This window comes from Uloborus diversus, chromosome 8 (assembly GCF_026930045.1).
Source record: "Uloborus diversus isolate 005 chromosome 8, Udiv.v.3.1, whole genome shotgun sequence".
Taxonomy (NCBI): Eukaryota; Metazoa; Arthropoda; class Arachnida; order Araneae; family Uloboridae; genus Uloborus; species Uloborus diversus.
The window spans coordinates 119,680,418-119,702,701 of record NC_072738.1 but is presented as its reverse complement, the minus strand read 5'-3'; the positions used below and the strand labels follow the sequence as shown (position 1 = coordinate 119,702,701).

At 30.1% G+C, this 22,284-nt stretch overlaps 1 protein-coding gene across 1 annotated transcript in view; it reads left to right on the top strand.

Annotated features, from left to right (window-relative positions):
- LOC129228562 (uncharacterized) overlaps positions 1-22,284 on the top strand; it is an 84,404-nt gene that overhangs the window by 58,662 nt on the left and 3,458 nt on the right. The window contains exons 5-13 of the mRNA XM_054863245.1: positions 1,483-1,653; positions 3,926-4,047; positions 7,592-7,706; positions 8,658-8,880; positions 14,276-14,340; positions 15,508-15,588; positions 18,835-19,026; positions 19,591-19,676; positions 19,957-20,068. Of these exons, the coding sequence (XP_054719220.1) occupies positions 1,483-1,653; positions 3,926-4,047; positions 7,592-7,706; positions 8,658-8,880; positions 14,276-14,340; positions 15,508-15,588; positions 18,835-19,026; positions 19,591-19,676; positions 19,957-20,068 (1,167 nt within the window). The remainder of the gene's footprint in view (positions 1-1,482; positions 1,654-3,925; positions 4,048-7,591; positions 7,707-8,657; positions 8,881-14,275; positions 14,341-15,507; positions 15,589-18,834; positions 19,027-19,590; positions 19,677-19,956; positions 20,069-22,284) is intronic.

Here is a 22,284-nt window from a genome sequence, read left to right as displayed (position 1 = left end):
ACATAGTTATATTTAAATTGTTCATTTACTAATTTTTGTTTTTGTTCAGACGAACTTTTCAAAAGCAATTTATCAAATGTCCAGTTTTTAATTTTATTGTAGTTCGACTTGGTAAGTTGAAATTTACTTATATTGTTTGAAAGATAAGTGTTTTAATATGGTTAAAGACTTTTTTGTGATATTTATCGAAAATAGTAGAATTCAGGTGGCATGATCATTATTATTTTTTTGTCGGCCCTAATCAAAGCAAATGTATCTACAATTGGTCAAACCAATGTATTTCAATATATTTTTAAAAGAAATAAACAAATCTAAAAGAAAAAAAAAATGTTTTATTTGTATATTTATATGTAATATATGTTTCATAACGCAAAATTTGCAGATTTTTGCATGCACGTGGTTCGGAATTTTTCAGTGAGCTCCGAAACTAATTAAACGATGTTATATTATATTTCATTTTTCAACCACACAGTCATATATTCTATTCTAATGCAAATCTTAGTTAAGTATTAATGAACATTTAACTAATATAAAACTGCAATTTCTAACTTCTAACCTCATGAAAATTAACTTTTCCATGAACTAGAACTGCAACAGCACTGTTCAACAACAATCCAAATTTATACTAAAAAAAAAAAAAATCTTACCCGTGCCCGTAACTAGTCTTTTGCCCTTTAGTGTACTACTTTCCGTGCTCTAAAAAAATAAACATGTTTTGGTTAAATAAAAGGTAGGCATGAAATTTGTTTTTAAAAATTAAATTCAAAACTAATACTTAGCGTATTATATTTGACAAATATTCATTTTTTTTTTAAACTCAGTTTTATTTAATATTTTTTTCACACAATGGGGTTGTTTCCTTCAGTCAAAAGTATACTACTTTTAGTTACTGAAATGGATATAATAAGCAAAACAGATAAATAAATAAATAAATAAAATAATAATTATAATAACATGGAGCGAGAAAAGCCTTTTCTTTTCCCAACGCTTATTTTTTTAGCGCGCTATTTTTTTTAGTTGTCCGATTATAAAACAAGGTGGGATCTTTATGACGTCACAAATTATATTTTTTGGCGCATCTGTCTACCGCGTTTCCACTTTATGATAATCAAGAAGCGAATTAAATATTGCCCTCTGCAGTTGCTGTTAACCTTATCGTTGCCAAAATATATGAGTAAAGAATCGAATTAAATACTGTGCTCTGTGAATGGCATCAGTGAATGGCATTTTATCATTTGTGATGTCATCGACAGAAGCGTAAACAATAAAAACACACCGATTAAATTTTTTTTAAACATTAAACTTAGTCAAATTATTTAAAAATGGTCAAATCCTATGTTTTGAAGCATGCTTTTTCAGAAAAGGAAATACTTTCAAAATTTCGGAAATGACCACACTATTTTCCTGCGTGTGTGGCGCTAAATCCCTTTAAATTGTCATTTTCTTTCCCCAAACCTTCTGACAACAAACAACTTTCCGCAGTGGATGCCGAGCCCGTACCTTGTGAGCTGCGAGGGCCGTTTACTTTCACCTACAACAGGGGCCACGGAGAGTGCCAATATCCGTTGTCCACTATTGATTCCTGCACGGATGACTCTCACCTGCTCTTCAGGTTCCAAGCGTGCGCAGATGTTTTGGGAACGGAAAGCAGCGGTAGGTACTTCCGAAAAAATATTTCACCTTGAGACTTCTTTTAGCTGGTTTTTTTTTAAGTAAAAAGTGCGTTGTTTTTTCTTATTTCTTGCGTGCAACCAGTGGCGGATACAAGGGGAGGGTCATGGGGGTCATGACACCCCCTAAACCGTCGACAATGTTATCAGTCCACATTGTGTTCAAGCGCTTGATGAATAAAATTTTAACAATTTCAGTAATTTTTTCAATTTATTAATTTTTTTAAAGTAAATATTTGAAATATTGCTTTTTTATATTGTATATAAAAAGAATTAGTAACGTTTATGCCCTACTAAGTACCTTATTCCGACCGATTTGGTGCTTTTTTTCACCCCCAAACAGTTTCAGAAATGTTTATTACCAAAACCATAAGTCCGTTTATGGGGGGGGGGGGGGCATTCTTCAGCGTGACCCCCCTACAATAGTAGTCTGCATCTATAACACCAATACCTCTTATACAAACAGGATGTTTATAAAGACTTGCACTCATAAAAATAAGTCATTAAGAAACTGCTTCAAATTAAGGCATGATAATACAGTCAAACTCGCTTAAACGAACGCAAAGGTACCGCAATATTTGCTCGCTGTAACCGAGTGCTCGTAAAGAAAGGGGTTCGTGAAAAACATCATAAATATTTAGCATCGTTGCCTTTTTTCTTCTTTTTACTCACTTTTACTGATTCTGACCATATTACCAATTATGACATTCTACTGATCATGACTTTGTTACTACACCAGTATCTTTTTAATCATTATTATCTTTAATCAAGACTGTTTCTGAAAAATATGTTGTTTCTAAAACGTTAAATAACTTTTAATCATTTTGTAATTGATTCTCCTTATCGTTTATGTTTTTGAAAGTAACATTATTCTCTCTTCAAAATTGTACTTAAAAAAATTTATATGCTTTTCTTCAAATTGCAATCAACCTTAATTATGTACACAAAATGTTGATTTTGATATTTTTACCGTATTTTGCCAAAATTTCAATCAAGTCAGCTGTAGTTCCGGATTTATTAGTTGGATGGCGAAAATCTCCCCAAATCTCCCACCAAAACCGAGACTTGTTACCATTCGGTTGAGAAGTGGTGGAGTTGTCTTCAGTTGTCTTTTTAATCACTGTATTCCAAAGAAGTTAGTTACTTTACTTTGAACTGTCTGAAGATCTCTTTCGTATGCCATTGTTTTTTAGGAACGTAATATAATTTTTAAATGTTTCTTTACTCCAAAAATTAAAAAAAGTTCTGTTATCGCTTGTTCTCAGGATTTATGATTTATGACTAACTTTGGTTAACTTTGGAATGTCAAAGAAAATTTACCAAAAAACGCTAATTTAAGCTGGAAATCAATAGAAATTTTATGAACCGCAAAAATATTGCTCGCTTTAAGTGAAGTTTGCTTGTTTAAAGCGGGTTATACTCCTATGAACTTGGACATAAAATGCCCATAATGTTTTAATTTTTAATAGTAATACCACTTCAAATGGATAATAAAACCTTATTTGTGGTAAATTTGTCTTATAAATTAAATTTTTTTATTAAATAGTGAAATTTGCAGCAGTAAAAACAGAAAATGTTGATTTTCTCAAAACCTCATTTTCGACATAATTACAAAATTCAAACTATTCCAATAATTGTAATGAATTACTATTTAAATGTGTCGTTAATTTTATGCCAAGTATATGTATCATATTTAGCTAGTATTTTATTATTTTGATGAAATTTCATACGCTAGGAGTAATATAAAAAAAACGTTATAAAATCTAAATTTAATTTAAAAAAGAATTCAATGTACTTCAATGAAATTTTATACTTATTAGCATCATGAACTATACTGAAAATTGTAAAGAAATTCATTGAAAGTTACTTTAAAAAATAATAGCTGTTTATCGCCTTAAAAACGAAATCGTTTCTGTTGACCATTGTATCTTCTAAAGCTTTCTTGATAATACTATTAATAACATCCTTTTTACGAAGTGTAGTTTTAAAAATTTTGGGGGATGGGGGATCTGAGAGTAAAGAGAGCTGCCCATATATATATATATATATATATATATATATATATATATATATATATATATATATATATATATATATATATATATATATATATTTTTTTTTCCAGCAAAAGCACCTGATAAAAATTTAATTAATGATACTTATAAACGCTAAGCACTTCCAATTAAATTAGAACAGTTAAGCTTTCTATAAAAAAAAGAGTAAAGTTAAATAACTTTTATTCTCATGTTGTTTAGTTGAGGAGCTAACATGTACTGCTGTTTGGAAAGAAGGACCAGCACATTACTTGGTAGGAAAGATTTCTACTAGAAAAAGTTATAAGCAGTCATTTACAGATGAAAATGCTTACAGATGTTTTGTAAGTAATTGATTAAAGAAAATTGTTTTTTAGTATTTATAGTTTCATTCAAGATTACATATGCTCGTAACAGTTTTCATTTAATAATAATTTTGCATGCGTAGTTAAAATATTTTTGGAAGAAAAACCTTTTAAGGGAATTTATGTTAGTTATAGTTTCCATTTCAATAGTGTTTTTGTGTAGTTTCTTCATTTAATGAATAAAACTCGTTCACTGTCAAATTCAATGTAACATGATTTTTCTAGTTGTAGATTAGTTTTCAAAACTAGTTATGTATATTTTTGTTATAATATTGGTAAACATTGGAGTTCGTGGTTCTTTTAAGCTTCCTCAAAAGCTTATAGAAATTTAATTTCTGTTTAGTGCTATCATTATTTCAAGTAGTTTTTAAATGCAAAGACAATTAGGAAACATATTCTAAAATTATTACATGAGCAGTTGAAAGCAAAAGTTGGGTACGTAACTTTTAAAACATTATTTCTTTCTAAACCTACATGAATTATGATTGGACAGCATTCTAATTCTTGAGGAAAAGGTCTAAATCTGGTAAATTAATTTTTACTGCATTCTAATTCATGCGAAAGTGGTGCAAGTCTAGGAAAGTAGTTTTAACCGCATTCTACTTCAGGAAAAAAACTGGTATAAGTCTAAGTTCTATCATAAGGCATACAGCAGATAATCGTGAACATTGTTTTGTACAAAGTGGCTACTAAATCATTCAATTCCAAAAAGTATCGTTTTATTGACGTACTCCACTCTTGCTCTCAACGGTTTGTATAATGCAATACAAAGAACGAAAAAAGGAAAAAAATACATCTTAGAATAAGAGGCTATCCAAAATTTAATAACTTTTCAAAATACGGTCAGTGTTAACCGTAATGTCAAACGTATTATGCTAGTATTATTCGTAGTATAACAAGTCTCTTTTTTATATCGTTTGAATAAAAATTTATAGATTGAATTCATTTTTATTCCTTACAATCTTTTTTTACAAAATATACTTTTTTTAAAGTCCTTTTCTTTTCAGATAATGTAAACTGGTGTATAAAAATTCATGTACTTTAAATGACACACACATATTATTTAGAATTATGTTTAAATACAATCAATGAAATCAAGTACACATATTTCTAACCTTTTATACGAATTCAAAGCTTAATTTAATTAGTCACCCTTTTTTCGTAAAGATATTTTACAAAAAACCAATAAATTAGACCTTATTTAAGTAGATCAATGTTCAAGTATTTCATTCACGATGGATGGTAACTTTTTGAATTCATGTGAAGATGATTTTAATTAGCTGGAGTAAAGCAATGAAATTTATTATTCTTGATTAAAGTTTGCTAGAAACGCCGAACTGAAATAGGAAATTAAATTAATGAATTTAATCTTGGTTCGCAAAAGGGAAATAAGACACGCCTAATTAAAATTGTTTTCATAAACTAATTAATGTTTAAAGTTTTAAAATAAAAGCAGTGTTTTGAGAAAATGTTTATAAAATAAATGTATTTCAAAAATTCTAGTGTATTTTGATGTAACCAGTTTAAATGTAGAAAGTGGTCTGATCAGAAAAAAACATTTTGGACTCCAGTGAAGTGTAAAAAAATTGATCTTTGACGACGTGTACATATGTTTAGCTGCAAAACAAGTACGTTATTTGATAACTATAATATTTTATAAAAATAAAGTTTTTTTTCTCAACGATGGTATTAATAATAATTATTGTTATTATGAGTACAACTTTTAATGACAATAATAATGATAATGATAGTATTGATGATGATAATAATAGTGTCGGTGATGATGACGATGATCAAATGAGAAATTTTATTGTAAGTAATGATAATAGTAATTATAGTTAACGACGTTAAAAAAGTCGCAATCTTTTTACAAAGATTGAAAGCCCTTGCATCAGTGTTTGATGGTATTTTTATGCTAAACAGGAATAGCACATGGAAAGTAACTTCAAATGATCGCAAAACACCCCTTTTTTTCGCGTAGTCAAAATATTTAGTCAAAAAGCAAGTTTTAAATTTTACATTATTTTATAGTAATAATTAAATGAAACTTTTAATTTTGCAAATAGAATGGTCATGCAGGTACCTGAAATCGGGAAATGAAACACAGGAAAACAGGGTGAAGAGTAATAAAGTTCTGATAACATTTGCTCTCTAGATCTAGTGCAGAAGATAGTATCAAATTTGATCACAACCTTATTTTAAGGAAAAACGTGTAGACATACTGAATTCCAATGCAAGCTTCTTCCGTGACTAGCTCGTCCTTCCCTACAAAAAACAAACATAAAGTGTTCTATCATCCATCAATTCACATTGATGACTTTTAATAATTAATTACTGCCTGTTTGTACTGCCGATAATCCGTGCTTAGTCTGTAAAGCTCTCTGTGCAGACAGCAGCCTTCATATAAAGTTTTGCATACTTGCGGTTCATTTGCATAGCTTCATATAAAAATGTCTCAATATTGTGCTTTGCATTTATAGTGTCTGCATAATTGAAGGAAACGGTGCATCTTAGCTTCAAAATTTAGCATGCGGTATTGATGAGTACACTGTAAAAAATTTCAGGAAATTTTAATGGTAAATGTTACAGTAAAATGGAGTGTTTACAGTACGGAAACAGTTTACAGTAATTGTACCAAAAGAATAAAAAAACGATCGCAGCACCAATTGATACACCACGTGACTTACAGTGCGAAACAGAAAACACCGTACTTCCCCTCATACGATGAGTCCCAATCGGTATTCTATTTACCAAAGTCGCCCACTAATACGAAGGTCCAGAGTTTGAACCTGCTACTGGCATTTTCCGTTATTAACTCTCTTTAAAATAGGATTTTACGACAAAGGTTACTGGCAACATGGATGGCAGTTGTTTTTTACTATAAAATTTTAGAACTTTTTTTTAGTAGTACATTGTTCCTTTCTGGTTCGACTCCTTTAGAACAAGTACTTCATTCTCAAAATCATATCTGAAATTTATAATTATACAGAATAACCAGAAATCATTAACGCAAAGTTAAATATCATGAGTATTTTTAGACATAACGAATGAAATATTTAATGAAACAACATTTTTACACGATCCCATCAGCTGAAGTATTGTCCATAATGGTTTTTGAAGATAAAGTAATTACATGCGTTTCTGAAATGTCTAGTTCTATAACCATGTGATAAAAAATAAGAATGTAAATTTTCGAAATCCATAAAAGCCATATGTATACATTACATTACTTTAAAAGTATTTTAAAGGGGACGAAATGTTTTTTTTTTCGTTTTCAGTTATATCCAATGTATTAGAATTGTTTTGCATACTCAAAAATAAAAGAGAGAGAGAGAGAGAGAGGAGAAATAGATAGAGAGAGAGAGAAATCTCTTTAGCATAAAATACACAAAATATTATGTCGTTTTTTTTCAAGCAGTGCTAAAGTGTGTCTAGAGACCTAACTATCATTACTATTTTTCATCATTCGAGTATTTACTTAAAAGCATTACTTATTTAATTTCACTCACCTTTGTAATTGCAGGTATTTGATTACCTCACAGACAAAGTCGTCATACAAATGTCACAGTCGGCAGATGCTACTTGTGATGGGCTTGTTTCTCCATGGGAAGGATCACGAACAATGAGACTCACAAAAAGTAAGTAATTGAAAATTATAACAATTATAAATGCACAGCTTGATTTTTATAAAAGTCGTATACATGTCATTTAGCATTTTAAATAACTTACTTTATAAAACATATCAGATATCTAATTTGATACAATAATTCCTTGTGAAATTCACAAAAATTCTGCTTTAATACGAAGAAAGGTGAATCGTTTATTATGTTCAGCAACTTCCTGAAATTTTGTGATTTTTCTTATTTTCAAACTTCTTGTGTATGGATGGAATAGTATAATATCTTTTGCCAATTAAATAAACCTTCAGTGTTTCCTTCGAAATTATTGTTATTAGTTAATACATTATTTTGTTTAGCATAAAGAAATAAAATTAGTGTTAACCTGCTCTGAGCAGAGCACATCAAATGTAAGTCCAAGCAGTTCTAAACAGCTTAATAGTAAATTAAATATTCAAAAATGTAAATACATGGTAGCTTTCTTCTCAAAAAAGAAAATAAACAGCTTAAAATATAATTCAAAAAATTGATATGGATGTAAATTTAGGGTTAAATTTGTAGTTTCGATCACTGTTGAAAAACATCCGAAAGGCTCAAGAGGCGTAGTGAAAACAATGCAACTTATATTGCTCGTGTATGTTATGGTTACTTGCTCGTTCATATTATGGTAATTTACTCGCCCGTGTTATGGTAATTCGCTAGGTATTGCTGCAGATGAATGGTGGCTTAAAATTGCAACAGAAATAGAACAAAGTCCAAATTAAAAAACATCCCCTCCAGGTATTTACTCCTATGGTAAGAACGAATTTTGTGCCGAATTTCATGAAAATCAGCCGAACGGGCAAGGCACTTTGCGCGTAACGGGGATACAGGCATCCAGAGATACAAAGAAACAGATTACAGCTTTATTATTAGTAATAATTATTTACCTATGAAAAAATACCTAACTACATTCTTATCTACTTATCCTAGGTAAACATCCGACAAGTGGGTGTCAATTTCCATCGTGGGTGACGTCCAATCACAAGTGGCATACATTGGATGGTAAAACAACTTACACATTTCTACACAAGAACAACACATTCAAAGTCTCAAATACCTACCAAGATCAAGGGGACACCAAATTTATATGCATTGAACACATTTCAAATGCAGCAAACTCCACAACACTTGTCACCTACAGTTCTTCTGGATGGTAAGTTTGAAACATTTTTGTAATATTGTCCGTTTCAAATTATTAATGAGAAAGTTTTAACAAGGGTAGTTGGGGCATGGCCCCACGAAATTTCGCTTACCCTTATAGACCATGACAATCGCTGAAACTCATGGCAATATAGAGGGATAAAAGGGATCCCGTGTTTTCCATTACGTTGTCATTGATTGGAGGATGCAGGTTTCCGTGCAGGATCTCTTGCAGTCAAAATGGGCGACATCCAATCAAAAATAAACAAACTTTGAAACGTTGTAATGATTGGTTGATGCATATCAGATCATAGATGCATCATTTTAACACAGAAAATTCATAAATTGTCAAGACCCGAAAGCGTCAGCGCCATCTACTGAGTCCACGGTTGGGGTTACTTTACCTGACAGCATTGCAAAGGATACGCAGATCCTAATCACATCATTACAACGCTTCCATGTTCATTTTGCCGGTACTATAGAAAGATAATGAAAGTATTTTTAACGACGTAACATAAAATGATTTTTTAAGTTCAGAAGGTAATTACTAAAATTTGCAGTAAGGAAAGAGGATAAAATTGGGTTTAGCGATTCAACTAAATCAGAATAAAAAGGAAATAAAAAGTATTCATAGACCATAGCTAGCCTACTTTCAATATGACAACAGTGATTTTCTGACAGATGATTAATCCTTCTATCGATTGGCGTGAGCTACAATCTATTTAAAATAATCTTTTTTATCATTAGAAAATTTTCAAAGACAAAACGTATCTCCTACATCTAAAAAACGGTTGTTAGTTCATAAAATCCTGCATGCAAATTCATTCTTTAAAACTGTTTTGAGAATTATTTCAGAAAAATAAAATTTCCAAAAAATTAAATCTAACTGCTACTTTTTTCGTGAATTTGCGACCATTTTCATGTCATAAAACTTTCTTTCATGCTTTTAACTTTTACGGAAAATTAAGCTAAAAAGAAAGGATTTGGGAAAAAATGTAAAGAAAGGATTTTTAATCTTTAAAACTGTCTTGGTTTAGGCTGAAATATAAGTTCTGCAGGGTTTTTCTATTCATAAATACGCAATATGGATCTATAAAGAAAAAGACAAATTAAATTCAACGGTTAAGAATAAAATATTGAGTGTGAAAAAAATTTCAAAAAATTAGACAACATTCTGAAAACTTAAAAAAAAAAAAAAAAAGAGAAAGGAAAAAGAAAAACAGAGAAATTCATACATTGATAGGAACTTTCATAATTGGTTTTTATATCGCTTAAAATAAACATAATAGATAAGGGTTTTAGAAAAATATATTAGACATATATATTAAGCGGAATAATTCCGATATAAAATGGATGCAAATTTATCAGTGCAAGTCCATAATTTGCTTCAAGCTGTCAGTATTGAGTACAAACTGTTAATACTATATGGGTGAGAAGCTATTTATTTTCGATGCACGAAATTTTTATCAGAAATTTTATTAATATATATTATTGTTTTAGAAATAATTTTTAGTCAAAGATTTTGGCTGCAATGAAAAATTCTGCATAAGCTAAAGAAACCTCTAAAACCATAAGTAAAATCAATGTTTGATATTAGCAGAGATGCCATTGACATTTATTGTGGAATTTAGAGCGCCTTGGAGATTTCAGCTCAATGTGTATTTAAAATTTCCACAGTAAAGCTCGGCGAATTTATAGACCTAATAAATTTACAGCAACTTGTGAGTCTTTGTATTTGTAATACAAGTAAACATATTACATAAAATAAAAATTCATAATAAGTATATGAGTATAATAAAATCGTATTAATTTATTAGCCTGTTAAAAATAATGCCCACATTTTAAAGCAATCTTTTCTACCCAATTAAGATATTTCATTTTCTAGCTGTATTTCTACGTCGCACTGTACCTCGCTATACACTGTAAAAAAATTCAGAAACGTTACGGCTACTTCCGTGTAACGTTTCGTTATTTCAGTGGTTTTTATCCACTTCCTTGAAAAATTAAGTATCTTCGTTAAAATGTTTCCTGAATTGCTACAAGTTCGACTTCTCATTGTAGTGAAAAATATTTTTAGCTCCCAGTTTAAAGATTAACTGAGCGTATTTAAAATGTATACCGGCTTCATTGTGATTGCTGCCCGTTTAAACTGATTACTCTTTCAAAGGAAGATAATCAATCCATGGACTGCTTAGAATTGCAGGAGAGTAAAATTCTTGTTACTTTCTTGTAATTCTGCTTTGGTTCCAATACTGACTAGGGAACTTTCTTGATAAATCACGAAGGCTCCAAGTTATTATATTATACCTACTTAAATTTACCCTAAAGCTCCAGTGGCACGACTGGCTTTAAACGGGAAGATTTCTGATTTTTCAGGAACCTTCCAGGATAACTTTTGGAAAGTTACTGAATTTTAGCCGAAAACATTCCTGACTTTTTCAAGATATGTCACTGGTAGAAATTGGACACATCAGCTGCCCATTATTTTCCAGGAACGTTTCTGAATCGTTTTTACAGTGTAGAGACAAATAAGCTGCAACCGTGTCACCAAAAAAAAAAAAAAAAAAACGCGGTTTTGGTCCTGTAATATTTTATATCGAGCAAATTGAAATGCGATGTGTCAGTACACGGTGTTGCAGTTAAGAAGAAAGTACTAACGTTTCTTCCAAACGAACAATAACCAACGAAGAAGTAGAGTAAATTAAAAACGACCATGATAGCACTTATACTATTGTATGTTTCCAAATTACGCTCAATAAGATGTGTGAGTGCATGTTTAATATATTAAAAAATCTCCTGTTAAAAGTATCTACATTAAATTAAGATTAAATCACGATTTAGAAGGACTTTACTGGAAACAAAATATCGATTTTAAATTCTGGAAACGAAGTTTTTATAAATTAATACTTTACTACTATTTTGTTTTATGCGTATTAATTATTGGAAATTTGATATTGATATACTATGTTAACTTGAAGAATGTCTTTCACCAAAAAAGTTCTAAATCAAAATCGGCCGCCACAGCACTGTAAAAACGATTCAGAAACGTTTCTGGAAAATAATATGCAGCTGATGCGCCCAATTTCAACCAGTAACACATTTTACAAAAACCATTAACGTTTTCCGATAAAAGTCAATAACCTTTCTCAAACATTAGGAAATCTTCCCTGTTACAGCCAGTCGTGAACCTTAAATAGGTTTGCTTTATTTGATTAGAACCTTCCTGATTTACCAAGACAGCCCCAGAAACATTGGAGCAACCATGGCCAAAGCTACGTGAAAATTCCTGAAAATACGCAATTCCTGCCTCACAAGGCTGTAGCTTGACAGTGACTTATTTGCTCCCATTGGGAGCTCAGTCAATCTGGACGGATCGTAGTTAATCTAAAGCCGATACACTTAATAAACACGCTCAGTCAATATTTAAACTGGTAGCGAAAAATATTTTTCTCACCAGTGCAAGGTCTGCATGCGTGCATCTTTTAGGAATTCAGGAAACTTTTTTGCGAAGATACTTGATTTTTTGGGGAAATAGGTGAAAACCTCTGAAATTCCGAAACGTTCCACGGAAATAACCAGTAATTTTTCGGAATTTTTTTACTGTGAGGCAGATACATAGAACCTCTCTTTTATTAACTTATAACCCCGCTTTTTTCTTGTCGGGGGTTACAAATTGATACAAAACTATCTTGATGGGACTCGGTTCTAGCAGGTTCTGACGCTGAAATTTCCATGATGATTGAATCACTTTGAACACAATCTTGACAAAATGAAACACTTTTTCATTAATCATAGCTGATATTGTTTCAAGAAAGTAATGCTGGGATTTTGACAAAATTGGTGGAAAAATGAAACGCTAAGGAAAAAGATTCGGACGGGAATATCATATTTGAAGAAACAATCAAAAAGTTTCAACAAAAATTTGGGTATTAATGGACCTCAATGAGAATCGAGGACAGTAAACTTTAAGCAGTAATTGCTTCAAAAGGCTGATCTAATTAACTATTTTTTCGACAAGCGTTAACTATGAATCGTATTTAACAGTTCTTCGTGGCAGAATCCAAGTGTTTGTTGCAACTGAAAGTTTTTCTCAATACAATCTCAATAACTAGATCGTGTTGGATTGATCGGTTAGACGTAACTGGATGTGCCCCTGGTTCGATGACAGCTGGTCAAAAATCCTCCGTGTTCGTTAATGGTAACAGTTCGTTAATAGTTAAACATGTTCTTGTCACAAAATACTCATATCTCCATTCCAAATCAATACATATGATAATGCTTGATCTGGGATCGCTTGGCTCCTGATCTGGATCAAAAAAAAAAAAAAAAAAAATGTTTCATGGGCTCCATCCAACTGGTTAAACCACGGGGTTATCCAGATATGGGTTATCCTGAAGATAAATATAATAAATCTCGGTAACTTAGGCAGGAAATAAAATAAAAGACAGATCCTGGTATAGTGCCAATCACTCAGATGTGGTGGGATAGCTTAATGCGTTTTTAACTTAAGGGGGTCCGGGACACAAAAGTCGTCAAATTTTGCAATTTTTTTTTTATGATTTGAAAAATTGCTCCGTTTCTTTCTGCTTAAGAAGACGTTTGAATCTTGTTTCTACCTTAAATAGAACGAAAGATATAGTTATTTTTGTTGCATGCATCTAACTAATGTGTACATAACTTTAAAACTTTAAACGCGTTTTTCTCCATGATGCAATTTTTCCAGATTTCTTGCATTCAAACTCTTATAAGTCAGGAACCGATAGAGATAAAGTAATGAAACTTGGAGCATATCCTTTTCAAGCAGTTTACTTTAATTTTTATTCGGCGAATTTGAAAAAAACGTTTACTGCAAAAATTATGATTTTTTTTTTTAAAAAGTATCTTTGAATTTTTCGAAATTTTTCTTCAAATATTTTTTATTTTTTATTGAATCAATATTTTTAAAATCGCCGAATAAAAATTAAAGCTTAGATATTTGTGCATACTTTTTTGAAAAAAAATTGAAAATTGCCAACAATAATTTGAGTTATAGCAATTTAAAGCAACCCCATTTTTTTGAAAAAAACTAATTAAATTTAAATAAAAAAATATTTTTTTTTCATATTTATGTTATGATTTTGCTTATTAAATAAATGATGAATCAGTGCAAAAAATTTCAAAACTCTAAAGTACATAAAATTTTTTTTTCAAAATGTGTCCCAGACTCCCTTAAAGCATGTGAAAGAAAGGTTCATAGTGTCAATAACATTTTGTAATCAATTAAATGGTATGCCAGCGTAATTTCTGTCTATATAATTTACTATTTGAAATAAAGTATCTTATGCTCTTAGTATTTTTAATTGAATTATATGCATTATTGTACGTTAAAAACACCATAAGTTAATCTAAGATTAAAATGTTCTTTATAGCAAAAATGGATACGTGTGCATGACATTTTTCCGAAGACACAAGCATATAATCGAAATCCAGCATGGTAAGTAAATTCTTGTTACGTGCACATGCTGCACTTTAGAAAATGAATTTTTTCTAATAAAAACCAACACATTTATTGATAAATTTAAGCATGTATACTCATTTATTAGGGTTTGGCGGGGAAAATGGCTAATGGGGTCAAGTGTTCATAAATCAAATAAAGAGCTATTCAGTGTGTTACCGCCCTATAGCCAGGGCGAAGGTAGACATACATGAAATACACCGCCAGCTCAGTCAATTGCAGCCGATGACTGCAGTTTCCTCGGCCGTGAACTTCCTTTTATTTTCCGTACCCAGAAGTAAAATAAATAAATTCTCAACTAGGCACTAATGTAAAAAAATAATAATAATTGTTCATTTTGAACTATAGCTAATGAACATGTTCTTTGTCATGAACTTTTTCCTATAAAACTTGTTTCAAGCAACTACGCGTTTAAGTTCTGGATGTGTATTTGCCTTAAATTTTCTTACAGGAGATCATGCTATATTTTTTTAGTTTCATTTTAAAACTTTTTTTTGTCTAGAGCCTTTTCCATGGTTGCTTGTTTCAAACAAACCCAAGTAAGTTTAGGACATATTTCTTGAAATTTAACCGTATGCGTTAATGTTAGAAAATTTTGAATTTTCATTTTCGTATACGCGATTGGCCAAGAGCTTTTTCAAACAAAATTTGCTTCAAGCAAATCAGCCTTTACTTTCGGGTTTGCATTTATCTTAAATTGCCTCGTAGACTTTAATGAGATGTTTTTTAACCGCGCAAAATTGAAATAAAAATTGTTTAGACCAAAACGGAAAACATTGTAATAATGTGTCCTTGTCGAGGTCTTTTAATCAAAGCAAAGTCTGTTCGAATCGTACTATTCCCTCAAAAACCATTTTATTTATTTTATTTATTTATTTTAGTGTCATTTTTAAGATGCATTCTAAGCCATCTGGCTTGCTTTTTTCATTCGTTTTACAATTTTATTAGAAACGAGGAAAAAACGAATGTGAATTCCAAGTAGAGCTTCTAATCAGTTATAATAGCGGGAAAAAGATTAGTTTTACGAAATTTTCTCAATCTTATTGAGCATTTTTTTCTAGTACGTGGTTTTAAAAAGCTAAAGCTCTTTTCTTTACCTAAATTTAACGTAACATTTTGCAACCAATATTTTTTCCTTTTGTTTAGGAGAGCCAGCAAGGAGTCCACAAGAAGCATGCTACTCTATTTTTGCTGAAATTGGCAGCCCGGAGTTTGTGACATTAGTCGGTAAGTTTTATTAAAATATACTTACTGCTTTTTGGTCAGTACTAAATTTAAATGTTAGTTGCTGGACCTCAAACGTACATAAAAAAGCTTTTTTTCTTTTAATTAAATGTTTTAGTTAAAATGCGCTAAAAAGAATGTTTCCCAATATGAAATTTCTATTAATAGGCTAAAAATGAATGAAAAAAGAATGAAAAAAAAGAACAATTTTCTTACAACGCTTTATCGAAGTAATTTTCCTTTGTCCGCGAGAAAATCATTTTCCTGTTTGACTTTCGCGAAGAGAAAAAGGGAAGCAATTTGGAATCAAATCATAATGTAGAATTCACTTTATATGCGCGTTATGACTTGATTATCAGGAGACTAAAACGTAACGGTTTGTAAATAAATTTGATGCATGGAGGCTGCGTTAAATTTATCGCTAACTTCAATGCATGGTTGGATCTTTAAAAGGACTTAGTTTTCATGATAGTTCATAAGAGCTTAGCTCCGGTACTTCACAATTTAAACAACTTTTTGCTTAGTAGCTAGGATGTGGATGTCTACGCATGAAAATAAATTTTCAGGATTCCGTTTATTAAGTCCTACTCAACGCAATGTCCAGACACATTGTATTAGTTCAATAATACCCGCTAGGTGACGCTTCGACAGCAAACGTTTCAATAGAATAACAGATTGATGTCGTGTTACTAAACAGTTAATCAATAAGCATTCAAACTGGTAATGCATTCCTGTTTAATAATTTTACTTGTCCAGTTCAGATTTTTTGTGCAAAAACCCTTTTAGTGGAAATTTTGAAATTTAAAATAATGTCCTTGATTTTATCTTTCATGTTGTTCTTAGTTTACAACCAAATTAGTGAATGTGTGGTGTGGGATTCCATTCATAAGGTAAGCATTGACGCTCAAAACTACATTATCGCTGATTGCAGTTATCTTTCAAATAATTTGAACAAAATATTTTAACTTTTATGTTTAGTAACTAAATTAAAATTGATAAAAAATAATCCATTCAGTTATTCTTTTATTTTTTATTACAGCACTCAATTTTTGTCACTTTCCAAAAATGATTCATGCCATTAAATAGGTGCTAATAAGATAAATTGAGTTAAGTATGACATTAGTCTTTTATTTATTTCGTTATTTATTTTTGATTTAAAAAAAACTGCATGGCTTTCATCTTTACGAAATATTTCGAAAAGTATCACAGAAATTCTCTTAATTTTACATCAGAACTAGTTAGAGATTGAACTATTCAAAAATACTAATATGACTAAAGATAAAGAAGAAAAAACCCTAATTTTAATTATTCAGCCAAAAGTTAAGATTGACAGCCCCAAAGGATTAATTATCGAAGATTTCCAGAATTCTTATGAAAGCCAGATGAGAGTAATTAGTCATGATTAAAATTTTTGTGTGCACAATGTTCATTTTCATCAAATGACTGCCGTTAAATTAAACTTGAAAAACATTTTCCCTCAGCTTATTTTTACATCAAGCAATTGCGTCGTTTTGGGAGCGATAATCAAAATTTATTCAACTACGTTCACGTTCCGCCATTTCTTTGATCAAAATTCTGAGCGACCATATCTAAGTCTTGGAGTAATTTTTGCGATTTATTAATAAGTCAGTTTTTAAAGATACGAATGTTATATTCTTCATTTCTTTCGACTTCAAATTAAAGAATCTGTGATTTATTTCTAAACTTCGAGAAATTTAGCTGGTGAATTTTATGAATTTATGTTTCAGGGTATAAAAAATCTAATTAAAGGGTTTCTCTGCTGGAAGTAGGATAATTTATTGTAAGTTGCGTTGCTATATTTTTCATCTAAAGTAAAAAGTGGAAGCAATTCCGCGTACAACTATTGCATTGGTATTTTTTTTATAAATGACTTTAAGATATTTTCATATTAAATTTAAGGATAAATGAGGATTTATAAAGGTTTAAATTTTTGCAATAAATTGTGTCATATTTATTAAAAGCATGCGTGATTTATTAATAAATTCAGTTTAAAGAAACAAATGTTATTTGGTTAAATTTTTCTTTCGTGTTGAAATGAAAGAGTCTATGATTTATTTCTAGAAAATGCAGCCCGATTTTTGCAGTTAATCTATGTTTAGAACTTTTACCACAAAATAAATAAAAAAAAAATAATCGAAAGGTTTCTTTCCTGAAAGGAGGATAAATTACTCTACATTGAGTGTACACGTTATAATATTTTTCTTTTAACGTAATGGTGAAGAAAATAAAAGTTTTATCATTTTTTTCAAGACGTAGTTAAGATTTACACTCTAACACACACACACACACACATTATATATATATATATATATATATATATATATATATATATATATATATATATATATATATATATATATATATATATATATATATATATATATATATATATATATATATATATATATATATATATATATACTTAATTAATTGATTTATCCATTCATTGAGTTTTAGTCTTTTTTATCTGCATGCGTTCATTTTTCCGACTCAGGGACAAATTTTGTTTGAACAGTTCTGATATTCTATTATTTTGAATTTGGGTAGTATATGTGTGCGTGTATTAGAGTGAAAATCTTAACTATTTATTACTAGTTTAACGAATAATGGATATAAGATATGAAACATTTCATTTTCTGCTATAATAATTTACAAGTTATGGTTTGAAATAGCTTTATTATTTTATTTTAAGAAGCATACATTTATTCCAAATTTGTATTGCTTTTGTTAGTTTTATTTTTTTCCAGTCTTATAGCATGAGAGTTCTTGCTAAAATCTCAGCTTAAATTTTTAAAAATATTTTTGATCATGCATAAAAAAGAAATCAACTAGCTGTTAATTGAAACTGACAGTTAAAAACTCGAAATGTAGTTTAGTTTTTTTATTAATGAAAAATAAGAGGTACATGTTAATCAGAAAAGGGAGTTAGTTCACTGGATGTTTGTAGCCTGAAGTAACCTCTCTACTTGCTGAAGTAATTCTCTCTCTGAAGTAAACCTCACCTTCTCTACTGTTACTTGAAACTGCTGCTTCCTTTTGTCTTTACACCCAATTTATCGCTTTTATTCGCACTGAGGTAAAATTACTTGTTTAGATTTATTTTATTTGGAAACGGTAGAGATTTTAAGTACGTGTATATGATCTTTCTACTTCAATCTGTTCCAGTAGCGCATTTTCAAATGCACAGTGACTGAAAAGACAACGTAACTATTTTTTTTTCCTTTTCAGCGAGATCAGTTAGTACTTCTAGTTGTCCTCAACTTGTAGAAACCAATGAAATTAGAGTTCAGGTGGTGAAAGGTGTCTCTTCATCTTTACGACCAGAGCTGTGCAGGGACCATACAATCAAGGTTTCCGGTTGCCGTTCGCATGACACTCTAGAATTCCTTATCAGCTGTGCTTCTTTTACAGATGTTAAAAGTAAGTGAAACAAAATTTTTTTTTGTAATTAAGGTTGTTTGGGGCAATTGGGATACTAGGATAAGTAGGACCACACTCTAAACTGAAACATGCGTATGGCTTTTTTAAGTTTTTAGCTTGGTCATGTCACCTTTTATTAGTAATTGGTTTTGTATGTATTTAGGCTGCATAGAACTTTTTTTAGCTTCAACCCTTCGGTGCTCTAGCTAACATCTTCTATGAGATGGAACATATGATATCAAGCGTTGGTATATTAAAACAGAAAAATAACAAGTTTAAATTTATAAAATTTTCTTATCCAGTTCAATATTGATAACAACGCCAGTAAATATGTTTAAGAGGCATTTGTGTTTATTTCGAATTGCATTTTATTAAACACGTATCATCAATGGACAGCATTCACTTTGAACTTATTACTATGTAGGGGGGAGAGACCTTAAGCAAGCAATTCAAAAAATAGTTTGCATTGCTTGAATACATTTTTAAACTATCGACAGTGCAAAAAATTTATCTAATTTAATAGCGTATTTAAAAATTTGTTTATTTATTTATTTATTTTTTCAGGTTTTCACTGTCATGGGTCTTGGGAAGAAGATGGACGGTCTTTTCTTGTAACAGGATTGCGAAATACTGCAGACAAATATTGTTTTGTAAGTACACGTATTTTCCTCCACACATTTAATCCATTGAGCGTTAAACAAAACATGAACAAAAAATATAGGAAAAAAACAAACAAACATATAAACAACTAATTTTATTTAATTGTTATGTATAGTGAGAAAATCTTAAATCTATCTGCTTTATTCAAAAAAAAAAAAAAAAAAAAGGCTGTAAGTCCTAATAATTTTGTTGTATAGGTATACAGTATTACAGTACCATTACAGTTCTTCCGACCTAATAAACTGAAACTGTCGTATTTTTCTACATCAGGTTTACTGGAGTAAAGACAAAACAACGCACTTAGCAGGTGTCCATGATACATGCAGAAGAAATTCAGAAAAAATCTTAACAGAAAATGTAACATTTAACATATCATCAGCGGGTAAGTGCTTAAAAACTTCCATTTAAAACTTGTGCTAGTTCTGGAATAACACGATTGATTTTATTATTTTTTGCCTTTGTGTGCCGTCATTTATGTAAAAAAAAAAAAAATTAAAATGTTATAAAGGTGGAAAAAATATTGATACACGTCCTGCATTCATTGATTGCATTAGTAAATGGTTTGCTATGCAATATGGATGGTTTGGTACAGATAATCGGTTAGATTTATAAAATTTTATAATTTTCATATTTTCTTTCATTTTATTTTAGAAAATGTACGATTAAAATATTAAGGTAGAAATTACACTACATATGAGCCCGCTGCCTTTTTCAGTTGTAAACTATTGTTTTAAAAGTTTCGTTTCATTTTGTAAGATTATAGCTTTTCAAACAGAATCAAAATTAACGTTAGAATCAAGAGATGAAATGTTTTTATGTGTTTTTTTTCCTCAAAAATAGGAATATCCAAACTCTTAGCATTAATAGCTTTATTTCTTAAGTATTGAATTTTATTTTTTGCAACATCCGGAACAGAATGTGACACAGTTTTGTTTTTTCGCTTTACTTTGTCACTGATATTATTCTTGGAAATATTATGATTAAATTTTATTAACGAAATCTGGTTTTAGAGACCCATGCCGTTTTCAACATGTTTTTTTCTTTAAATGTTTCAGTGCTTTTGAGAAAATGCCTGTGACCTTTCAGAAACGTATCGGTTTGAAACTACATTTAGCTTGCTTGTCTTTCAAAGGATTTAGGAGGATTAATATGACTCCAGTCGCTTAAAAAAGTTATAATTTGTATAAATGTATATATACATATATTAAGGAGCGATTTTTATTGCTTTTCATCACAATATGTTTTGAGTTTAAAACAATTGCCTCGTTTTCTCTGGAACAATTTCAAATGACGATCGTTTTAATGTGCAATATTTACTTTTATCCCTACTATACCTGTTGCACAATGTAAGGAAAATTTGTAATTATAACCAAACTGACACTTTTTTGTTCACGCAGTTTAAAGGAAAATTGTATTTTATAAATTTTAAAGTTATTCTTGCTAGGACTGTCTTTTTTTTTTCACAAGTGCTGCTCTTGTTATATTACGCTAAAGAAATTTGGAGCTTCAAGAAAGGAAGTATAAAACGTCCGATTGATTCGAGTTTGTTAGTTTCTCATAGTGAGACTTCTAAAGATGTACTATTATAAGAGTTTAGAATAAACGTAATAAAAGGGACCAAAAAAAAAAACAGTTTTTTTTCTTAATCTGTATACGTAACATAGAAGGAATTTCATGCATGCATTCAAATGTGAGCTATAAATAAAAAGGCAAGTTTTAAAGATTTTTGTAATTCTTGCTTATTTTGTGAAATATTGAAAGTTCTTGTAGAGGAATTTTATGCTGTCAGATGTTCTGTCAGATGTTGTTCTACTTCCGTAAAAACTTCGTAGCTAAAATGTTCTTCAATTGGTTAAAAGTTGGGATTAAAATTCGATATCAGAAGCAAGCATAGAGTAAACGTTTAGCAACCAAGGAGTTGCAATTCAATAACTATGAAGCAACTCTTGAACACTGAGCTAAATATGTTGCAATTTTTAAAGTTTTGAGTAAAATACGTCAGAAGTTGAGATCCTGGGTAGGCCTTCATTTAATTTATTTTCTAAATCAGGGTGTATAGCAGTACTTACCACCAGGGCTACTAGTACTATATCATGCCCCATCACAGAGGAGTTGCTCTTATATCATTCATACAGGTTATCTGATTTTTTTTTTTGATTTTTTTTCATTTACATCTCTTTAATTCTTACTGACTCATATTATTAGTTATAGAAATCTTGTAAGGAAAAGGAAGAAGAATTGGGATCTTGTAAACACTTTGCAACCTTATTTTTTCTAATATTAATTACTTTAAATTTATTAAAATTATTTGTTTCATATAGCAGTTATTCATTTTTTCAATATAAGCGTTAAGTCGAAGCAAAACTTTTAACCAGTTTAATTTAAAATAAGAGCAAAGTTCATTGGATTTAGTTTACTTTAAATGGTCTTTAAAGGTTTTTTTTAATTTTTATTTTGGATAATTTAGCAGTACTTTCGGAGTTTTGTACTAATAAGAAGTGAGTCCAGGTGTAGTTGATACACATTTTAGATAGATATTCGATGTTTGTTCAGTAATATTTCGTACCAAAATAAAATAAACGTAATCTATATATATAT